The following is a 21,715-nucleotide window of genomic DNA, read 5'->3' on the forward strand; positions in this document are numbered from 1 at the left end:
AAAGCACCAAAAACTTCAAAAGCCCAAGTAGGCATCGACTATAAAAGCGAGAGATAATAACTTTGTGCAATACCCTAACTCCGTGAGCAGCAGAAGAAGAAGGACGAACTCAAGGTTCAAGCCGCCTCTGCTACCATGAAGGTGATTCTTATAGCTGATTCCTCTGTTTCATCTAGGATTTTTGGTTACTGTAACGTTATGGTGCTGATTATATCTTCCTTTGCATTTTGCAGTTCAACATCGCCAACCCTACCACTGGGTGCCAGAAGAAGCTCGAGATCGACGATGACCAGAAACTGTTAGTCCTTTTCTGAAACTTATTTCTTTGTTAGTGATTTGTGATCATATCTGTATAATCGTCTTTGTTTTAAGCGAATATGTGTTAGTTTGTACTATATTGGCAGCTAAAGAGTGAACTTGTAGCAATTTTGTTTATGATACTGTATTAAAGGAGACTATTTGTCACTATATATCTCGAAGATTTAATTTAAACAAGACTAGTGGATTTGTAGCTCTTTAGTGTTTTTATACTATTGTTACTCAATTCTGTAATTTTAAATCTAGTTTAGAAGTGATATTATTTTTGTTTGCGGTTCGGAGCTAGGTTATTGATTTGTTTTGTACATGAAGTTAAGTATGATTATTTTCATTTCGTAGTTGATAGAGCTGGTGTTGTACTGTAGCTGCTTACATTTTGCAATCTTTTGTTTTAGAGTTGCTGTTGTACTGGAGCTTCTTACATTTTGCAATCTTTTCTTTTTTAGAGCTGCGGTTGTACTATAGTTTCTTACATTTTGGAATCTTTTTTTTTTATTTGCAGCCGTGCCTTTTTCGACAAGCGGATTTCACAGGAAGTTAGCGGTGACTCCTTGGGAGAGGTTTATAAATTGTGTTTTCTGTGTTTTACTTTTATTGCAATGTTTGTTTTCCTCTAAAAAATTTTGTTGTTTTGTTGACAGGAGTTTAAAGGATATGTATTCAAGATTATGGGAGGTTGTGACAAGCAAGGTTTCCCAATGAAGCAGGGAGTCTTGACCCCTGGTCGTGTGCGCCTCTTGCTTCACAGAGGTTGGTGTATGCTTTTGTTTGTGTGTACATTGTTATTAAAGTTTGGAGAAAATATCAACCGTTGTCAATTCCTTTTAATTTCCAGGAACCCCTTGTTTCCGTGGTTTTGGAAGGCGTACTGGAGAGCGAAGGAGAAAGTCTGTTAGAGGATGCATTGTCAGCCAGGATCTCTCTGTGTTGAACTTGGTTATTGTGAAGAAGGGAGAGAATGATCTCCCTGGCTTGACTGACACTGAGAAACCTAGAATGAGAGGCCCCAAGAGGGCATCAAAGATCCGCAAGCTGTTCAACCTTTCTAAAGATGATGATGTTAGAAAGTATGTGAACACCTACCGCAGATCATTCACAACAAAATCTGGTGAGATTCACAATCCTCATACATTGTTCAGTTAATATTCCAGTTTGTGTGGATGTACTTTTTCTTTTTAAAGAAATGCATATTTGAGCCTAAACGTCTTTTTTCTTTCTAGTCTTAACACATTAACAGATGCCAGTAATGATTGGTCACTCCATTGACTTTGCAATGATTTCCGAAGCATTAATACTTTGAGACTATCTTCATGTTTGCAGGGAAGAAGGCCAGCAAAGCTCCCAAGATCCAGAGGTTGGTCACTCCATTGACCTTGCAAAGAAAGAGGGCAAGAATTGCTGATAAGAAGAAGAGGGTTGCCAAATCCAAGGCAGACGCAGCTGAGTACCAGAAGCTCCTTGCTTCCAGATTGAAGGAGCAGAGAGAACGTCGCAGTGAGAGTTTGGCCAAGAAAAGGTCGAGGCTCTCTTCCGCCAAGCCATCTGTTTCGGCTTGAAAAAGAATACAATAGGTTTTTGTTAAAACATGAGTCTCATTGTTATTTTTGATATTGTTCCGCTCTATCTTTAATGTAGTAGTGTTGCTCTGAAGTACTTTTCTATCTGACAACTATAATTTCTGTTTTGTTAAAACTTATGTGAGGAGTTTGAATTTGAATGAATTTTCGTTGGTGCACTGGTCTTGCATCTTCAACAGACAAAGTTCCTTGTTTTTGCTTTACTGGCTGACCATTTATACTTACAACTCTTCAAGATTCAGTCAATTTAATCTTATATTTGGCAAAATTTAAAAAATTAATCTAAAGGGTTCAAATTAAGAAGTGTTTAATGTGTTGTTTTTGTTATGTTACAACACCCGTCTCAGTTGTTTGTCTTTTCCAAATGTAGAGCTCTAGCTAGCTAGCACAAGTCGCTTTATTATGTTGGTTTGGGTATAGTTTTCTTGATCTCCAATCTATTTGTTTTGTTTTCCCCGTACAGGAATAGGCTTCTTCCTTTTGGGTTATGACATGTGGAGTATGAAATTTTGTGTTAGACAAATTATGCCATTCATGTTTATGTTCTTGATAAAACAACAACACGGGTTTTCTAAAATAAATTTAGGTGCCATGGGTCGTGATCTTGTTAGCTATGTATCATAAATTTACGATTTTGACGCAAATACGATATGATGACACTAAAAACTGCAATTTAGGTTACAAAATGATTTGTACAGAATCATTTGCAGGTTAGACGCGACGCAGTTTATGTGAGTTATGTATGTGTTTTATTAATTTTGTGTTACGGGTTTTAACTGTGTTGGTAGTTTTCAGCAAATTCAAGATCTCAAAATTATACACTAACACAAATTGTTACTCTTAGATTGTATAGAACTTTTGCTGAGATTTTGAGATTGGGTAATTTGATGCAATTAAGCTTAAAGAAAATATTCACTTACTAAATGAATTTTGAACACATCTAGATAGGATATTTCAGTTTTATTTGTAACTTTTCCAATTAAATCGATGCTTAGCGACATCTCATAAACAATTTTTGACGTAAAGGAAAGCAACGCTTAATTATAATCCCATAAAAAATTAATTTTTGAGATAAAAATAATGATAAATTGATGCTTAACAACTTATTTTTAAAAATGATGGTTTAGCGAAAATCCATGAAACAAAAAGTGACGCTTAACGATAGTTTGCGATGAAAAATGATTCATTGTGATAACTTTACAAAATACACTTTTATCGTACACACAATAATTTGCTGCAAAGTAACATTAAAAAAAATTACTGTCACCAATTGCATACCTTTGTAAAATAGTAATTTGGTTAAATGCTGCTCCATTAAATACTACCATCGTGAACACATGTTAGCTCTTTATTGATCCTAACACGACACCATTACTATTTTTCAACGTATTTAATGAAACCAAAAGAAAAAAATATAAAAAAAAAATTAGCATATAAGTACAAAAATAAAATTGAAATGCTAAGGAGGCACTAAGTTGTAGCATCACAAAAAATAAAATTATTAGTGTATTTTAATATTCGGTTCACACATTTAAATTTAATAAATAAAAGTATTAGGTATTAATACTAATTACTCTTTTATTATTAGGGAAATTTCAATTTTTGACCCTAATAATACAACCTATATCAAAATTTATACCCCTTCATAATTTGTACAAATTTAGTCCATTAATTACATGAACTTCCCATTTTACCCTTTTTTTTTTTAAAAAAAAATAAAAAAAAGCTAAAATCTGAAAGTGTATTTCTCTCTCTCTCTCTCTTCCCTCTTCCCTCTCTCTCGTGCACCACTCTCTCTCTCTAGGAAAAAATTGAAAAATTTATGAACAACCGAAGCTGAAATCCGTCCCACTCTCTTTATTTGCTGTTGCATGGTTGTTTTCTCGGTGGGTGTTGGTGGAAAACCGAAGCACAATACAACATCACTCAAGAATCTTACACCATTATAATGGGTAAGTTGCATTTTAAGCATTTTGTTTGACTTTATGTAGTTTAAAATTGTTATACGTGTGTTTATTGTTGGAACTGCTGTTTTTTGGTCTGAAATTGTTGAGATCTGGCAGATCTGGTTTTCAGTCGATTTCTGGGTTTTCCAGTGTTATCGATGATATGTCGATGATATGTCGATGGTTTATCGATGATTACAAAGGAAAGGTCAGTGACGACCATTATCGACGTTATGTCGACGTTATGTCGACATGTTGTCGACATCATGCAACCAACTTTGGGATTAACTATTTGTCGACATTTTGTCGACATGTTTGTCGACAGAATGTCGACAACAAGCATTTTTGTTGTTTTTGAGAAGTTGTCGATATTTTGTCGACATGATGTCGACAAAATATCGATGCTATGGAAAAATACCGTGGATAAAACATAAACATAAACATAACATTGACAGAAAATAAAGTTCATTAAAAATAACAAAAAAAAAACATAAAAAAAAAAAACAGAAAATAAAAGTTCATAAAAATTAAAAAAAAAACATTAAATAAAACCCACAAACCATAACATAAGAAATTATTTTTTTTAAAATTCTTTGGCTTGTGGGTGAGCCTTGCAATACTTGCATAATGTTCCAGGCTTCACCGGTTTACCGTTGAAGATGCCCAGTTTGCAACGACGGCATCCTTCTGGAACCTGTGGTGGAGCCGGCCATACACCAGTTTTGCAAAATTCTCTTTCAAGTTGCATGAACCTGAACTCGTTACCGTTTCGCTCTCTTTCGAAAGCTCGAGCGGCGTCCATAACTTTCTGCATTGCAGGAGTAACTATGCCAACATCAAGCTCCTGCTTCAGCTCCTCAGGAGTTAGGATGGGGAATTTGCCGTTCTTTCTTGGGGCCATATTTCAAACTTAAGAGAATAAGAGAAAATTTTTAAGAGTAAGAGATAGGTAGAATACAAGAGCACTTATGAATAAGATTTCCCTTTGCTTTTATAGAGCAAGAAAATGTTGGGAATGTATGAAAATTTAATGGTCATTAAATGCGTAATCGTACAGTGGAAAAACGCATGAAATGGCGTATTTATCGACAGAATGTCGATACTATGTCGACATCTTATCGACAACATGCCAATTTAGTGTCACTGCTAACACATTTGTCGACGACATGTCGACTTCATGTCGATATGTTGTCGATAGGACACGTGTCTGACATGCAGCGTTTCCGTTGGGAAGGGTCGTTGGGAACGTATGTAAAATTTATTAACATTTAATGTGCAACAGTTTTTAATTGTCGATTGAATGTCGATGGTATGTCGATAGTATGTCGATGACGAGCATGGTTGTTGTTGTTGTCGATTGTATGTCGATAATATGTCGACACAATGTCGACACTCAGTGCCCTAATTTCTGGTGTTGTGCTTCTCGACATTATGTCTATAGATATCGATGGGATGTCGATTTTTATTTTTTTTTGGTGTTTTTTCCTTTACTCACCTTGTTTTTTTGGTTTGCAATTGCAGGAGACAAAGTGTTCCTTGTTGTATCGTACGATGGTGTTTGGTTATGTGAGAATTATAATTGGATCTACAAAGCAAATAGCAGCTTGACGTTGACAGTTACAACCGAGACAACCCTACAAGAACTGCGACAAATTTTATATGAAGAGTTGGAAGTTGATCCGGTAGCGTATGATTTAAAGTTGGAGATTTGTTCCTTGTACATGAAGGGAAAAATGGTTGCGCCAGAGGTTATTAAGAGAGAACGCCAACTGAGAACGTTTTTAGAGATGAGGGCAACAATGTCAAATACAGAGTTTATGCCATTATTCGTGACCAAGGTGAGAAAAGTTGGGAATTCGGAGCCTACGCCGCCTACTAATCCTCTCCCTCGGAGTGTGGTAGGGTCTTGCGTTCCCGAAACAGATGTTGGGATTGGTGTGAATGAGGAGGTTCCGGCCAATTTAGAGGTTCCGACCAATTTTGATGTTCCGACCAATGTAGGGCAAGAACAAGAAGCGACAGGATTTCATCAGTTTGAAGAGTTCGATACACCCTTCTACAATAATGATCCTATTGTAGATTTGAATATGGACGATGACCATGATTTAGCAGTCGATGAACCCGTAGCGGGACCATTGTTGAGGTTAGAGTGTGTACCGAGTAACCAAGGTACACAGCGAGAACGACAACCTCGTAGTGAAAATCGCACTACACCTCGGAACTAGCGATAGTCGACCGTGCGTAACTGAAGAACATGCTCGTCATGCAACGTTCTCAACGTTCTCCTCTTTCGAAGTTTGTACCAAGTTCAAAGCTCCCATGTGGACAAAGGAAGATATAATGGAAAATCATGAGCTAACTACTTGTTTACAAAGTAAGGAAGCAGGGGTGATAGAGCTTGGTAATTTTTATGAAAACAAGGAAGAACTGAGACAAGTTGTGGGTAGGTTTGCCCTTAATAACAATTTCGAGTGGATGGTGAAGAAGTCATCCCCTGATGTGTTGTACGTTACATGCAAGGCTCCGCATTGTAAATGGAGATTGAGGGGAGGAAGAAGATGCATTCGACAACTTTGAGGTCACCGTATTTCACAATGAACACACATGTAACTTGAATGCGAGACGTTCGTATCACCGTCAAGCGGCACCATGGGTAGTTGGCCACCTTATTAAGGGGAAGTACACCCAAGACGGAACTAAGTACAAGGCTAAAGACATACGAGAGGGACATGTTTGACAACTACGGTATCGCATGAGTTATGTGAAGGCGTGGAGGTGCAGTGGAGATGGGACTTACGTATGCTAGGGGTACGCCCGAGTTTTCATACATGAAGCTTCCCGGGTACTTGTACATGCCGGAACGTAAGAATCCAGTACCATTACCGACTTGTACTTAGAGGATGAGCGGTTCAAGTACCGTTTTATATCACTCGGTGCATGTAGAAGGGGCTTTTCTTTTTGTCGTCCTGTTTTGAGTATCGATGGCACCTTCTTGAAGACGAAGTACGGCGGTATAATGTTAGTTGCTGTGGCATACGATGCGAACAACCAATTGTTGCCGGTTGCTTATGGTATCGTTGACGATGAGAATAACGACTCCTGGACGTATTTCTTACAAAGTTGAGGGGAGCAATTGGCGTGGTTGAGAACTTAGTGTTTGTGTCAGATAGGCATCAAAGCATTGATCATGCTGTTGAACTCGTTTTTCCCGAAGCAGTCCACTCGTGCATGCTATCACCACATTGTTATGAACGTGAACGCCAAATTCAAGACTGATGCTTTTCACAACCAAATATATAATGTTGCTTACGCATGGTCGAAGATGAATGCGATAGAGAGTTCGAGAAGCTTAGAAAGATGAATCCGGCCATTGCTGCATATGTGGAGAGTATAGGGTTTGAGAAGTGGGCTCACCCTTATTGTTTGGGCGATGGATACAACATCATGACGAGCAACGCCGCCGAAAGCTTCAATAGTGTCACGTAAGAGTTCAGAAATATCCAATAACTACTTTGGTTGAATTTATCGTGTTCACACTCCAATCGTGGTTCGCCGATCGCCTCGAAAATGCCGACAAATGTGCCACCCCTTTGGCCACGCTCTTCGAAAAAAACTTGGCAAAAATTCATGAAAATGCAAGGTACGTGCGCGTCCAACGAAATGGAGCCAATTTGTATAACGTTGGTAGGGGACCTAACGGTGAAAGAGGTGGTGATGTGAATCTAGTTGAAAAAACATGCACTCGCGGCGTGTTCACGTTATTGAAACTCCCTTGCCTTCATGCATGTGCCGCGGCATTGAAAACGAACACAAGTGTGTACACGCTTTGCTCACCTTATTATTCAAAAGAAACGTGGAGGAAGATTTACGATGATACCATCAATCTCGCTGGTGACGAGGATGATTGGGTTCTCCCGTAACACATCAAGAATATGAAAGTTGGGGTACTGTGGAAAAGAAGCCCGTAGGTCGTCCAAGAAAAAGCAACGCCGGAAGAAGACGGGAGAACCGTTTCCGTCCGGTGATAAAAAGGTTCTCGTACCACGAAACCGCAGCCGCTGTGGTGCTTCAGGCCACAACAGAGCAACATGCAAAGCCCGCATCTGAGGCGTCTTGTACGTATTCGTTGGGAAATTTGATATATTGTAATGATGCATATTTTGTCATAGTTATTTTTGTTGAGGTTGAATATTTTTCAAATATTTTAATTATTTTTAGGTTTAATAGTTATTTTTGTTGAATAATGTTGATATTTTATATTTGAAACCACGTATAATTATCAAAATTTGAACGAAAAGAAAATCTATATATACATAACCGTAATGTTAATTACACAAAATATACAATGTCCCAATAATTACACATATAATCACCGACATTTTGGTAAAATAAATCGACACACCACCGTTGACGAAACATGGCTATCCGTCCGGCGTCACATCGGTCAATCCACGCTGCATCATGAGATGCTCCACATACTCAATGCAATACACGCCACAATCACCACTAAATGCAAAATAAAATATAAAGTCAGCCTAACGTAAAACATATTTTAATACTATAGTACTTTTTTATCGCTATGTACTCGGTTGCCGACTTCGGAACTAAGTCGTGAGTGGCTCGAGTCGCGTGCATTTTTGGAAGCACCGTGATGTCACCGTTAGCTAACGCCATGATCCGGTTGTTATGTGGAAATTCCCGGTTGCAAGGATTAGCGAGGGCGCAGTTCGACCAAACCTTCAAGATGGGTTCCATGGCGGTCCAATGACGTACGCCGGAATCACGGCCGTAGACATTAATTTTCCACGGCTCTATGTCGACTTCAACCGTGACCCGTTGTCTTGCCGTGGGAAGGTGCGTAACGAAGTAAATAAACTCGTTACCCCTCCATCTCTCAAAGACTTGGGACTCGTAATTACGGAGAACAACGAAACAATTAACAAACCATAATAATCTTCCCAAACAATTAACATTTAAAATCTTACTAAAACAATACCTTATGAAACCCCGTGCGGTAGTCCGGGATATATTCCTCCCATTTAAAGTTTTTCCTCGGACCATTGTGGCGCGTCCATGCACTGCTGATCATGGCGGTCACGAATGTGGAGAGAATGATACCCTTCGAGGAAATGTCGGCTGGATAGTCGGTGCGTCGCCTCCTCGGCATATGCATTGCTGCATCTATATGCTGCATATAAACGAAAATGTCAGTTACACAAAAAAATATATTAATTGCACATAAAGTTGTAAAGTGAAGTAATATTCTAAAGTACTTTACTTACGTCATCTGTAAGCCATTCCTTTGGTGTGAGCATTATCCAAAAGAATCCTGGACCGTAATCACCACTTCTCAAATCCCGAAGTCGGTGGTTCGGAATGAGTCCAACACACCACTTTCGGAAAGTGGTTAACAATTTCTCGTCCGTGGCTCCAGGGGATCAAAAGTCGAAGATGGCCTATGTCTCCTCTTCATCTCCGTATAGTCACCGAACCATACAGGAGGCTTTCTCTTCCTCTTCCGACTCTTAACCACTGCAGGTTGTGCCTCTATGGACAGAATCTCACCCTGCGACTCGGTGTCATGTACATGGATAAGAGGTTGTGCCTCGATCGGAGTCGCCGGAGCTCCCTCATAAGGATCGTAATCGTCGGGGAAGACCTCATCCTCTTCTACTGGGGGTGAAGCGGTGGTGGTGGGGTAGATGGATCTCTGGGGCCTCCGTCTTTGGCTGTCGTTGGCGGACGATTCAACATGGCCAATATGTCTCTGAGCTGCTCCATAATTACGGTCTGACCACCCTTCACTCTACATGGCTGGTCTCGTATGCCTTCTTCAGCTCGACATGAGCAGCATACAGACCCTGAGTGTCACCCTCGATCCTATCCAACCGAGCCACTAAATCAGTGTACTCGGCACCCCGAACGCCTGATGCAGATGGTGCACTGGGCTGAGGTTCCGAACCGCGTGGCCTGAAAAAATATATATCAAAAAAATACGGTAAGCATACGATAATTCCACAATGTAACAAATATCACAAAACAAAAATAATAAAAAATGAAGACATAAAAAAAAGTTCCAAAAATTGGTACCTGAGTGTCTCTTTCCTGAGTGTCTGGGACCTGAGTCTCTGGTACCTGACTACCTGCCTCAGCCTCTGTGTCATCCACAGCATCATCAACCGTGTTCTCCACACCATCGTAAGAAATTGTCCTCACAAATGCCTCCTCCTCTCGTCCGTGGAAGGAGCCCCTTCACCACTTCCGCATTCTCGTTTATGGTTTAACAAATATCAAAATAAAACCATTTAGCATTTATTACAAGCATTTATGTTAAATAATTATTCAGAACATAAGTGAAAATCATACCCGTCTAGAAAATAATGCGCTGACGTCTTTCTTCCCAATATCGCCTTTGCTCGTCCAGCTAAGCATCCTGGGGAACCGAATCCCGTGGTTCGTGCCATACCTCTTGCCAACCTCCAAAATGGCCTCGTACGCCCAATATTGGACTGCAGGTGCGAAGCCATATGCTGTGTATTTGCACTCGTGCTGAACATCCGAACTCAGCTTCTTCTCGTAGTTGGCCTTCTGTTTCAACATGTCTTTCTGAAGCGAGTGCATGAGTCTGGCGAATGAGTGCTTCCCCCAAGGAATCCGGAAGAAGAACTCGAGGTCTTCCACATATCTAATGATGTGAGGCGTGATCAGCGCGTTGGCCTCGCGGCCCAGAAGCACTGACTCCACAAACAAGCACAAGCCGAGCTTGTACAAGTCTTCCGGGTTCTGGCAGTTTGTGAACTGAAGTTGGAGTGCTTCTGTCTTCACACTATCAGACCGGTTGAAATATTTGTTGATCAATCGGTCTGACCCCGAGCGCGCGACCTGCGCAGCCTTCTCCTCTTCTGTTGGCCCCGAGGAGAAGTCCAAACCCGTAATGAGTGCAAACTCCAGCACCCCGAATCGGACCTCCTTCCGACCAACATAAAACCTCATCCTCAACTCCTCCTGAGCATCCACTTTCATTTTGTGGAGCATCAGCTGGTGAAATAACACCGAGGAGAATGTCAGTGGTACGGCATTCCAGAAGCTCCCGAAACGGCTTTCCTTCGCCGTGTTGTTAAGGTTGAACTCCTCAAACCGAGCTTTAATTTTGGCAAAAATTCCAGTGCCCCTATATGTGACGCGGCCAGTGAAATGCTCGGGTGCTGGAATAATGAGTCTGGGAGCCATCTGAAAAAACAAAAAACAAATCAATATAACTGCCACAAAAATTTAAAAAATAGTCGACATAACATCGACATCATGTCGATATTCTGTCGACATTGTCAAACAGTAAGTATACAAAAAAATTTGGTCGACAAACAGTCGACATACTGTCGACATGTAGTCGACATTATCACAGAAACAGTTTAAAATAACATTGTGGACAACATGTCGACAATCTGTCGACATCCTGTCGACATGTTGTCGACATTATCAAACATATGTCAACTACATAACAATAGTCGACAAGATATCGACATAAGGTAGATATCCTATCGATATTATAGACCTCCACTTTTATTCCAAATAAGGTCGACATCCGGTCGACATATCAATGATATCCTATCGACATACACTAACATATATCAACTACATAACAATAGTCGACAAGATATCGACATAAGGTAGATATCCTATCGATATTATAGACCTCCACTTTTATTCCAAATAAGGTCGACATCCTATCGACATACCAATGATATCCTATCGACATACACTAACAACACAGACTCAAACACTTCCAATCTTGTCGACATTATATCGATAACCTATAAACAGAAACCTATATATGTCGATATCCTATCGATATCCTATCGACATTTCATCGATAACTACGTAAAAACACACAAACACCATTGAAACATATCCAACATATACAACCTATCACAAGAAAGAGCACAAAATATACAAAAATTCCACTAATTTCAACAGCATGCAATATTTCACATCCAAATCTATTAAAAAATTAATTTTTTTTTGAAAAAGAAAAACTTACCTTTGACTGAGCTTTGTGGTGGTGGCGACGGTCCGTGGTTGTGGTGGCGATGACCTGTGTTGGGTTTGGACGAGCACGGGTACTGGCGACGGCCTGTGTTGGCGACTGTTCGTGGTGGTTTCCACGAGCACGGGTCGAATTCAAGACCGAGATAGATAGAGAGAGAGAGGGAAAAATCGAGTGGGAAGAAGAGGGTTGTTGGGTTCGGCGTATGCGTGGTCGTCGTCGTCGGGTTAGATTTCGTTGTTCGGTTGTTTTGTTTTTGGGCAGGGACGAAGAGGAAAAGTCGGAGAGAGAGTGGGAAAGACAGAGAGAGAGGGAAAGACAGAGTGGGAAAGAGAGAGTGGGAAAATTAAATGGAAGGGGTATTTTGGGTAGAATTTGAAAATAGTGGAATTGTTTTGTATAAATTAGTAAGGGGTATAAAATTTGATATAAGATATATTATTAAGGGCAAAAATTGAAATTTCCCTATTATTATTATTATTATTATTATTATTATTATTATTATTATTATAAAATGAAGTTTAGGCTGGACACAGATCCTCTATCTTGTTCTCTTTTCAACTAGTTAAATTTTGAGTTATTTTAATACAAAAGGAAAATTTGATTTTCTATACTTAAAAAACCTTAATATTTTATTCTTAAACCAATACATTTCAAACTAAAAAATATATGACACTTTTATCTAAAACCCAAAAATACCCCTCTCATAACTCAGCCCCATTTTTTCTAACCCGCATATGCACCGGACCCCCATCGGCCCCGTCGAACCCAGCCCCCCTCTCTCTTCCTCTCTCTCAAACCGAAAAAAAAACCAGGGTCGGTCCGATGGTCGGACCATGAGGTCCGATGGGTCGGACCCCCCATCGGACCCATCGGACGGACCCTGGTTTTTTTTTTTGTTTTGTTTTCGGTTTGAGAGAGAGGAAGAGAGAGGGGGGCTGGGTCATTCGTCGGAGGTGGTGGGTGGTCCTCGGTGGTCGTCAGAGGTGGGATGGTTTGGGTGGGGCGGTTGTGGGATGGTTTGGGTGGGGCGGCGAAGAGATGCCGAGATAGAGAGAGAAAGAGAGATGCAGAGAGAGTTTGAGGGAAGGAGAGAGAAAGGGTTTGAGTTATGAGAGGGGTATTTTTGGGGTTTTGAAAAAAGTGTCATATTTTTTTTAGTTTAAAATGTATTAGTTTAAGAATAAAATATTAAAATTTTTAAGTATAGAAAATTAAATTTCTCATACAAAAACTAACGTTATTTTAACGGACTCTATGCCTATTAAAAAAATAAAAATAAAAACAAATTAAGAATTTAAACGGGCTCATATCTCCTCTGCATTGATACATTCTAAAAAAAAAATCAGAACTTTTGATAGTAATGCAAGGTAATCTTTCTTCTTTTTGGATTTTGATTTGGATTTGGTTTTCTTTTCATTTATACTCGCTCTCAAATATGTCCAACTATGTGTGTACTTAGATATTCTTTGGGTGTGTTTGGTAATATTTTTTTGAACTAATTTTATAATTTTTTAGCTGGAAAAGTGAAATGTTTTTACAAAACATATTTTATAAAACTGTTTTTACTTTTTAATTTTTTAATTAAAAATCTTTTTTTTTAAAAAAAAAAACACTTTCAAAATTTTTTTAAACAAATTTTTTTATCAATATTTTAGATTCCGACCCCAACCTGGACGTTGGAGCCCAGACTACGACCCTAACCCCAGCCCCAGACCCGGACATGGACTCAACTTAAATAAAATAAAAAAATAAAAATAAAAATGAAAGTAATAGAACATACTTTTATTTTCTATTTTTAAAATTAAAAAATAAAAGTAGTTATAGAACACATTTTTATTTTCTAAAAATAAAATTTTAAAAAAACTTATTTTTTTTTATTTTTGTGATTAAAAAAATTAAAAAACAAAAGTGTTACCAATCGTCACCTTTATATTCTTTATTGAAAAATTTACATGAAAAATAAAAAAGAAATAATTTTAATTACAATTTTACCTCTACAAGGATAGAATAACTTTTATACCATTTTTTTTCATTTAATTTACTAAAATACCTCTTGTACACAAATAAACTTTAGGCGTGTTCATCAAACCGTTCACATCGTACAAACCGCCTACACCGCACCATATCGCTTAAAAAATACAGTTTGAAATTCTTTGCGGCGCGATTGCAGTTTGCATATCTTCCTAACAGCGCGGTGCGATGCTGTTTGTAGTTTTGAATTTAATAATTGCGGTTGAAACTAGGACCGACAAAACACTTCAGACACGATAACACGACTCGAAACCCACGCGAGAGTTAGCAGATTTAGGTTTGCCTTAAATGGGTTCGGGTCGTGTTTGGGTTGACTCGTCAAACTCGTTTAATAAACAAGTCGTATTCGGGTTGATACGGGTAACACGATATTGATCCGTTAATGACCTATTTAAAATTATTTTAGTACTTTAACATGAAATAAATAGATTTTAAATGTGTTGAATACTTCATAAACATTTTATTAGTTGGCATGTTTATACAAAATATGCTTATAAAAGGGTTACACGCGTTGTGTCATGTCACCCCGTTTATAAACGGGTCATGTTTGGGTTTTATTTTTTAACTCGATTATTAAACGGATCAGGTTCGGGTCGAACATATACCTGTTATACATGGGACACGACACAAACACGACCTGCGAACACGAATTGCCACCCCTAGATAAAACCGCACCGCACTATATATATTACAAAATTACTAATTTTTACAAAATAATTTTTATTATTTTTTTATACAAGAATAGATATATGTAATATATGTATATATTATATTATTTTTATTTAGAGATAATTCAATATAATGACTTGATGATTAGTATTTATGTTATGATGTTAAAACTTTAATAAGATTTTTTTTTTTTTTGTATTGTTAAAACTTTATGGATTGATTTTTAATTTTTTTTATAATGTTCGATAATGATGATAGTCTAAACTGTTTAAACCGCACCACACTGCAACACATTTTTACGGTGTGGTTTTAAGATCTCGTGGTTCAGTTACAATTTTAGAAATTACAAAAACTACATATGCAGTTTGGTTTGAAAAAAGTATGACAACCCGCACTACGAACACCCCTAATAAACCTTCTTTGATGATTTCATTATACTACAATGAAACTCTAACTATTTTTTCCTATCTTTTATATACATGTCCTCCATTTTATTTTCACATTTCATTTTAATTTTTCATTTCAGTTTCATTTTGAGTTATTTCTCCACAATCAAAACCAGTTTTCTCTCAAAAAAAAAAAAAAAATTACTCCCCACGATCTCTAACTGCCATTGAAGCTCCACCCAACGATTTCTCTTTTCTGTTTATTTTTCCGAATTCTGTGTAAATAGTTGTGACCGAAGAAGCCCATTTGTAAAAGTTTTAAACCTGCAATAATAGGTGTTAAATCGTTGTTGAACAAAGGGATAGAGAAACATGCTATAGTTGAAGATGATGACTCTAATGAAGATTTTGTTGAACCATCAACAAAACTCATCATGGTCCTTTGAAGAAGAAATTGCAGAAGAAAGAGTTCGATTCCAGAAGTTAAGATGGGGAAGAAGCATGTGGATCAAATTCCTAAGGTTTGGTTTCAGTTTCTTTTCAATTTTGCTCTAATTTTGAAATGTTATCTGTGTTTTATTTAGTATTTTTTCTTGTGATTTTAGTTATAGGGTTTTATATATTTTATTTGTTTTGTTGTTTTCTTTGATGATTTCATTATACTACAATGAAACTCTAACTATTTTTTTCTATCTTTTATATACATGTCCTCCATTTTATTTTCACATTTCATTTTAATTTTTCATTTCAGTTTCATTTTGAGTTATTTCTCCACAATCAAAACCAGTTTTCTCTCAAAAAAAAAAAAAAATTACTCCCCACGATCTCTAACTGCCATTGAAGCTCCACCCAACGATTTCTCTTTTCTGTTTATTTTTCCGAATTCTGTGTAAATAGTTGTGACCGAAGAAGCCCATTTGTAAAAGTTTTAAACCTGCAATAATAGGTGTTAAATCGTTGTTGAACAAAGGGATAGAGAAACATGCTATAGTTGAAGATGATGACTCTAATGAAGATTTTGTTGAACCATCAACAAAACTCATCATGGTCCTTTGAAGAAGAAATTGCAGAAGAAAGAGTTCGATTCCAGAAGTTAAGATGGGGAAGAAGCATGTGGATCAAATTCCTAAGGTTTGGTTTCAGTTTCTTTTCAATTTTGCTCTAATTTTGAAATGTTATCTGTGTTTTATTTAGTATTTTTTCTTGTGATTTTAGTTATAGGGTTTTATATATTTTATTTGTTTTGTTGTTTTCTTAGTGATAGGTTTTATGATTTAAAATATTGTTATATTTATGTTATTTTTTAGTTTTTTTGACATAAATAGTTGTTCATTGATATATTTGTTTCTGTTCAATTTAGACTTTATTTTGTAATAAATATTTGTACTTGTTGACCGATATTTTCGGCAACCAAGTAAATGATATAATAAGGAGAACTGAGAAAGCATTACTACAAGTGGTTTTTACGTGGTTCAGACATTAATGAGCTGTAGTCTACGAGTCTTTGTTATTTATAAGAGTTCTTATACAGAGAATGTTCTAGGTGAATCTCTCTCTCTCTCTCTCTCTCTCTCTCTCTCTCTCTCTATCTCTCCCTCTCTCTCTTCTTTACTCTCTTTGATTCAATAATTCCTTTAGCCATCCCTTTTCATTCTGTTTTTTGGGGTATTTATAGAGTTTTTTGGGAGAATCACTAGAAAAGGATCACTTGTCTTTAAGTGTCAGCCCCTTAGGGGTACAAATTCCTAGCAGATATAAAATAGGACATACATGACCTATGCCGTAGGTATCTTAAGGATTAGGTGAAAGTAATATTTATCCTTCCTTGATTGATGTGATTCTTCATAATGGAGCCATCACTAGACTTATTGATTATCGTGTCATCGCTGTAAAAGAGACTTATGCCATCTGTCAAATCTTTTTATGGGGGTTCTAATACGTTTCTCCCATGCAGATTAAATGTGAAATGACTGTTCGAACGGGCCCTTCTTCTCCCGGAGATGTGTTGTTATATTTCTAGCTCTCGGAGAGTCACGACATGCTTTATGCTCCTCTCCGGGGGCTCACTCCCTGATATGCACTTTCTTACCCATACGTGACTTAACCAACTTTTGTGGGTGAGGTGTTCTTGAAATCCACGTGTCACACGCAGCCGCTGCCACGTATTTTGGGAAAAATCCAAGGCAATAGTACTGTTTTCTAATGTTTTTTCAGTATTCCTTAGGCGATTGTTTACAATTTTTTTGGTTTTGGTATGGTGTTGCTTTTAAACAGTTTGCTAACAGTTGTATTGTAGTTTATTTACATTGTGTTAACCTTTTACTTTCATTTTGATATTTTTTGTTTGATTTCAGGAATGGAATCCACGTACCCTATTTCTGATCACTATAGATCGAAAGTGACCTCCACTTGTAGTAACAATGTCATTTAGAAGCTTAATTCCATTCTTTCGGGAAATATTAAGGCATTGGTCTGTGCAACCTAATTTGGTAAATTTATAAATATTCCTCCGTTCAAATTATACCCTCAAGTTGTTCATGGTATTCTCTTAAGAGAGTTGCAACACTCCAATTCAAAGGAATTTTGAGCAAACATTGCTGGTCGTTGCGTTTGTTTTAGTGTTGAAGAGTTCACCTTGATTACGGGTTTAGAATGTATGGTATTGTATTTTAATTTATTACTTTTATTTTTGTACATGTTAATGAATTATATTGATATCTATAATATTTGATTCTAACGATAAAATAACTTTTATGCAATCTGTCTAATTATTTGAATTTTAAATTATTGTGTTATGTATAACATATTTTTTACAACTATCAATCAACTTTTGAAGATTTAACAGAATAGTCAATGTAATAAGAAAAGTTTTGAAACTTCACATTAATGTGTCAAATATGATTTTAATAATACTTTATGTTTTTATTAATATTTTAGATATGACATACAACCTTAAAATAATTGTTATCCAACTAATGAGTTGCTCATTGTAAAGAAGGAGGTGTTGTTGGTTGTTGTTGTGTTGCTGACAATGTTCACACACAATGGATATCTTGTGAAGTAAGGTTCTTTCAATTTTAGTTGTATGTGAAAGAATGGGTTAGATCGTACTTTATCATCAACAGTTGGTAATCTTATTTCACTTAGTCTTTTAGTTGCAGTGAAGTATTTTTTTGGTTGCATTCCAGCACTTGCTTTAACTTGTGCACAAGTTCTTCATTTTTGCAATCCCTCAAGATAAATTCGCCACTAACTTCGTAATTCATATAATTCATTCCTTGATCAAACTACCCATTGAACGGTATAAGAATGGAATTGATTCTGTTTCTTAAAATTTTGAAAAATTCTAATATAGTCAGCCAACTATAAGAAAACTATAAAGAAACTGAATCATAAGAAAATTTTAAAGAAACTGAAACCCAACAAAGCATTGAAGATACATGTACAACATTAGCTATTTATATAATATATATGATGTCAGATATCTATTTGACAACCTAAAAACAACTGTTAGTTTCCTCTATATGAGTCATGTATTGTCAATTCCGAGCCCTGATTTATTACATTATAATATTTTTAGTAGCACAGCTGTTAGGCAACTGATAGACAACGTAGGTCCAACTATGTATGAACAATGTATTTGGACATCGTTAAGAAAAAATTTAACAAAGTTTTATTGCATTGATGAACAATGACTTGTACGTTAAAAATATTTTGTGAAGAAATAATAGTAAAAATACTGTAAACCAACGTGAACTAAACCAATGTTTAAATATGAAAAAACTGACTATATTAGAATTGTTTTTTTTTTTATGAGAGCCTTGTATCGGATTGTCTATATGAAATATCTCTAAAATTATTGTAGCATTATCAGTTCGTAATTATTGATACGTTAATTATCGGAGCGTTAATAAAACTGAAGGGCAACTGTAATGTAACGACATAGAAACAAAAAATTCAAAACAACGTTGCTAGATCCATTGCGCGAGATGATTGTAAATTTGAATGATTTGTCGCAATTGAAATTGAATAAATCCAGGATTAAAATTCTAAAAAATAACGTTAATGCAACATGTATAAAATTAGCTACTAAATTTTTGTCGGTTATACCTGTTTTGGATTGGTCGGGAACTTCACTTCTTGTGCGTTCAGATCTATATGTTTTGAATGTGTAATTTGAATATAGGAGAATTAGTTTATGGAATTTGAATTGTAATCGAGGGTTTAATTTGTGTTTCAAACCAGTTTATATGCATATTTTTTTTATCATTTGATAATAGTTGATTTTTTGATTGATTTTGCTTTTCTTCTCAAGTCACGTTGCTAGAATTAATGGTGTTTATTTGTGGATTGAGATTGATCCGTCGTTGTCGACCTGGTTCCATCGCTCGAAGGGTTCAATTTTCTGAAAGATGTTTGTGCGGCTTAAATTTATATGTAAAAGGTATTTATGTATTTTTTTTTTATATGGACTATATTAATATTTAAATAGCTGACCCAAATATAAAATTGTAATTTTTTTTCTCATTATAACAGAAAAAAGCCCTTCTTTATTTGCCACGAAACACAACTTCTTACAACAAACAATTGAATAATAAAATACATTATATATATTTGCCCAAAATGAGTTCATTATATACAAATCTCTATTTTCAATAGATATTTAGCAAGTCTAACGATAACTTAAATTGGTACAAAAAGATTGCCAAAAACGCAAGCATGTCATTAAAACTATCTTTAACGGTGCACTATTTCATTAAATTGGTGTGAAATATTTTCATCATTTCATTCCACCGACTTACTAATTTATGCATCAAATTGTTGTGCATTAAATTTTACACTAGTAATAGTATTGAATTTTGAATCTACATTAATTTGGTTTATTTTATTTTATTTTTTTTACAATCTAACCCTTATTTTATTTAATTTTAAACAATAATCTTACATTTTAGTCATTAAATTAAAATTTATCACAAAAATAACTTATTTAAAAAATACAAAATAACAATAATAAAAGTATTAATTTTAAATAAAATAAAAACAACATAGCACTAAATTATAAAACTAAAAATAACAACATAAATAAAAATAAACATTAAGTAAAATAATAATTTAATTGTCAAAATTATTTACTTGAGGATCTTAATCTTGAAGAATATCAAAATATTAACTATATGGATTTGAAGTATTTTGAGAATCTTGAAATTCGATGCTTGATATTGTCAATGAGCACTTTTTTCCATAATACTTGCTTGTTCATTTTGAAAATAGTCGCTTATATTAAGATCAACTATAAAATTATAATAATTATTTTATTTAAAAAATATGAAATTTTTAATTAATTTAATAATTTTACTAAATTATTTTAAGATTTTAAATTCTTACTCGTAGTCATGATATAATTATATCATAAATTAGTTATTTTAATGTAAATAATATAAAATACGAGATCTTTTAAGTAAAGGTGACGTTTGGTAATACTTTATTTTTAAATTTTTTAATCACAAAAATAAAAGTAAAATTTTTGTTCTTAAAATTTTATTTTTGAAAATAAAAAATGTGTTATATAATCACTTTTATTTTTTTAATTTTAAGAAACAGAAAATAAAGTTTGTTTAGTAAATTTAATTTTTATTTTTCATTTTTTGAATTTATTTAAGCGAGGTCCAGGGCCGGAGTGAGGTTCGGTGTTCAAGTTCGTGTTCAGGTTCGGGGTCCGGGTTCGAGTCTTGGGCCAGAGCGGGGTCTGAGTATGGGATCGGGATTGGGGTTCGACTCCGGGTCTGGGGTTGAAGCGGGGTCCGGGGCCAGGGCCATGGCCGGAGCCAGGGTTTGAGTCCAGAACGGGGTCGAGTCTAGGGTTCGGGTTTAGGGATGGGCTCAGGGTCTGAGTTCGGTGTTTGGGGTCAGGGTCAAGGTCTGGGGCGGGGGTCTGGGGCTAGGGTCAGGGTCTGGGGCGGGGGTCCGGATCTAGGGTTGGGGCTGGGGTCCGAGTTCTGGTCCAGGCCGGGGTCGGGGTTCGGGTCTAGGGCTAGGGTTGGGGTTTTTTGGATCTAGTTGTGGAGCCGGGTCTGGGGTCCGAGTTCGGGTCAAGGTTTGAGTTTGGGGTTTGGATCCAGACGGGGTTGGGGGTCGGATCTGGAATCCGGGCCCGAATTTCAAGGTCCACGTTGGGGTCGGAATCTAAAATATTAATTAAGGAAAAAAATTATTTAAAACTTTTTTGAAAGTGACTTTTTTCTATTTTCATAGTTTTTAAAATTTTGATTCTCAATTAAAAAATTAAAAAGTTACAACAGTTTTATAGAACATGTTTTTAGAAATTATTTTCACTTTTCTAATTAAAAAAATAAAAAATTGATTAAAAAAAGTATTACTAAATACACCAAAAATATATTTATTTGGTGAAATATTTAGAGTAAATTATTGGAGCATATTGCACAAAAAGTAAAAGATTCCATACCAAATTAGTGTAACAATTGGAGATGGTCTAATAGTTTAAATGAATTTAATTTTCTGTGCTTGTCCTTGTCCGTTTCGTTTTTCTTCAATAAAAAAGTTATTGGTGATAAAACCCCCATATATTTTAAATTTATACAGTGAGCACTTTATTTTATTTTTGTGGTAAAATATCTTTTTGTTTACCTTTTTTTTTTTTTTTTTTTTGTAAATTTGAGGTGCCAATTAAATATCACCGTTAAATACTATTTAGATTATCACTGTATTGATTTGAGATTTTAT

General features: G+C 36.0%; 2 protein-coding genes across 2 annotated transcripts; one reads left to right on the forward strand and one right to left on the reverse strand.

Annotated features, from left to right (window-relative positions):
- Positions 1-2,079, forward strand: LOC115722045 (small ribosomal subunit protein eS6z). The gene is made up of 6 exons (XM_030651168.2): positions 1-141; positions 234-298; positions 821-878; positions 960-1,068; positions 1,154-1,426; positions 1,639-2,079. Exons 1-6 carry the CDS (start codon positions 136-138, stop codon positions 1,872-1,874), a joined length of 747 nt encoding a protein of 248 aa, XP_030507028.1. The 5' UTR covers positions 1-135; the 3' UTR covers positions 1,875-2,079.
- Positions 2,080-10,118: 8,039 nt separating this feature from the next.
- On the reverse strand, positions 10,119-12,341 carry LOC133032504 (uncharacterized). The gene is made up of 2 exons (XM_061106474.1): positions 11,880-12,341; positions 10,119-11,071 (listed from the first exon to the last, which is right to left on the reverse strand). Exon 2 carries the CDS (start codon positions 11,069-11,071, stop codon positions 10,202-10,204), a length of 870 nt encoding a protein of 289 aa, XP_060962457.1. The 5' UTR covers positions 11,880-12,341; the 3' UTR covers positions 10,119-10,201.
- Positions 12,342-21,715: the final 9,374 nt, after the last annotated feature.

This window comes from Cannabis sativa, chromosome X, assembly GCF_029168945.1.
Source record: "Cannabis sativa cultivar Pink pepper isolate KNU-18-1 chromosome X, ASM2916894v1, whole genome shotgun sequence".
In the NCBI taxonomy this organism is placed as follows: domain Eukaryota; kingdom Viridiplantae; phylum Streptophyta; class Magnoliopsida; order Rosales; family Cannabaceae; genus Cannabis; species Cannabis sativa.

What these genes read in the sequence shown, in the direction of transcription:
- LOC133032504 (XM_061106474.1), bottom strand. Translation starts at nt 11,071, where the DNA reads ATGGCTCCCAGACTCATTATTCCAGCACCCGAGCATTTCACTGGCCGC.
- LOC115722045 (XM_030651168.2), top strand. An exon ending in ATCGACGATGACCAGAAACT is followed by an intron (nt 299 to 820) that starts GTTAGTCCTTTT and finishes TTTTATTTGCAG; the next exon opens with CCGTGCCTTTTTCGACAAGC. An exon ending in GCGCCTCTTGCTTCACAGAG is followed by an intron (nt 1,069 to 1,153) that starts GTTGGTGTATGC and finishes TTTAATTTCCAG; the next exon opens with GAACCCCTTGTTTCCGTGGT.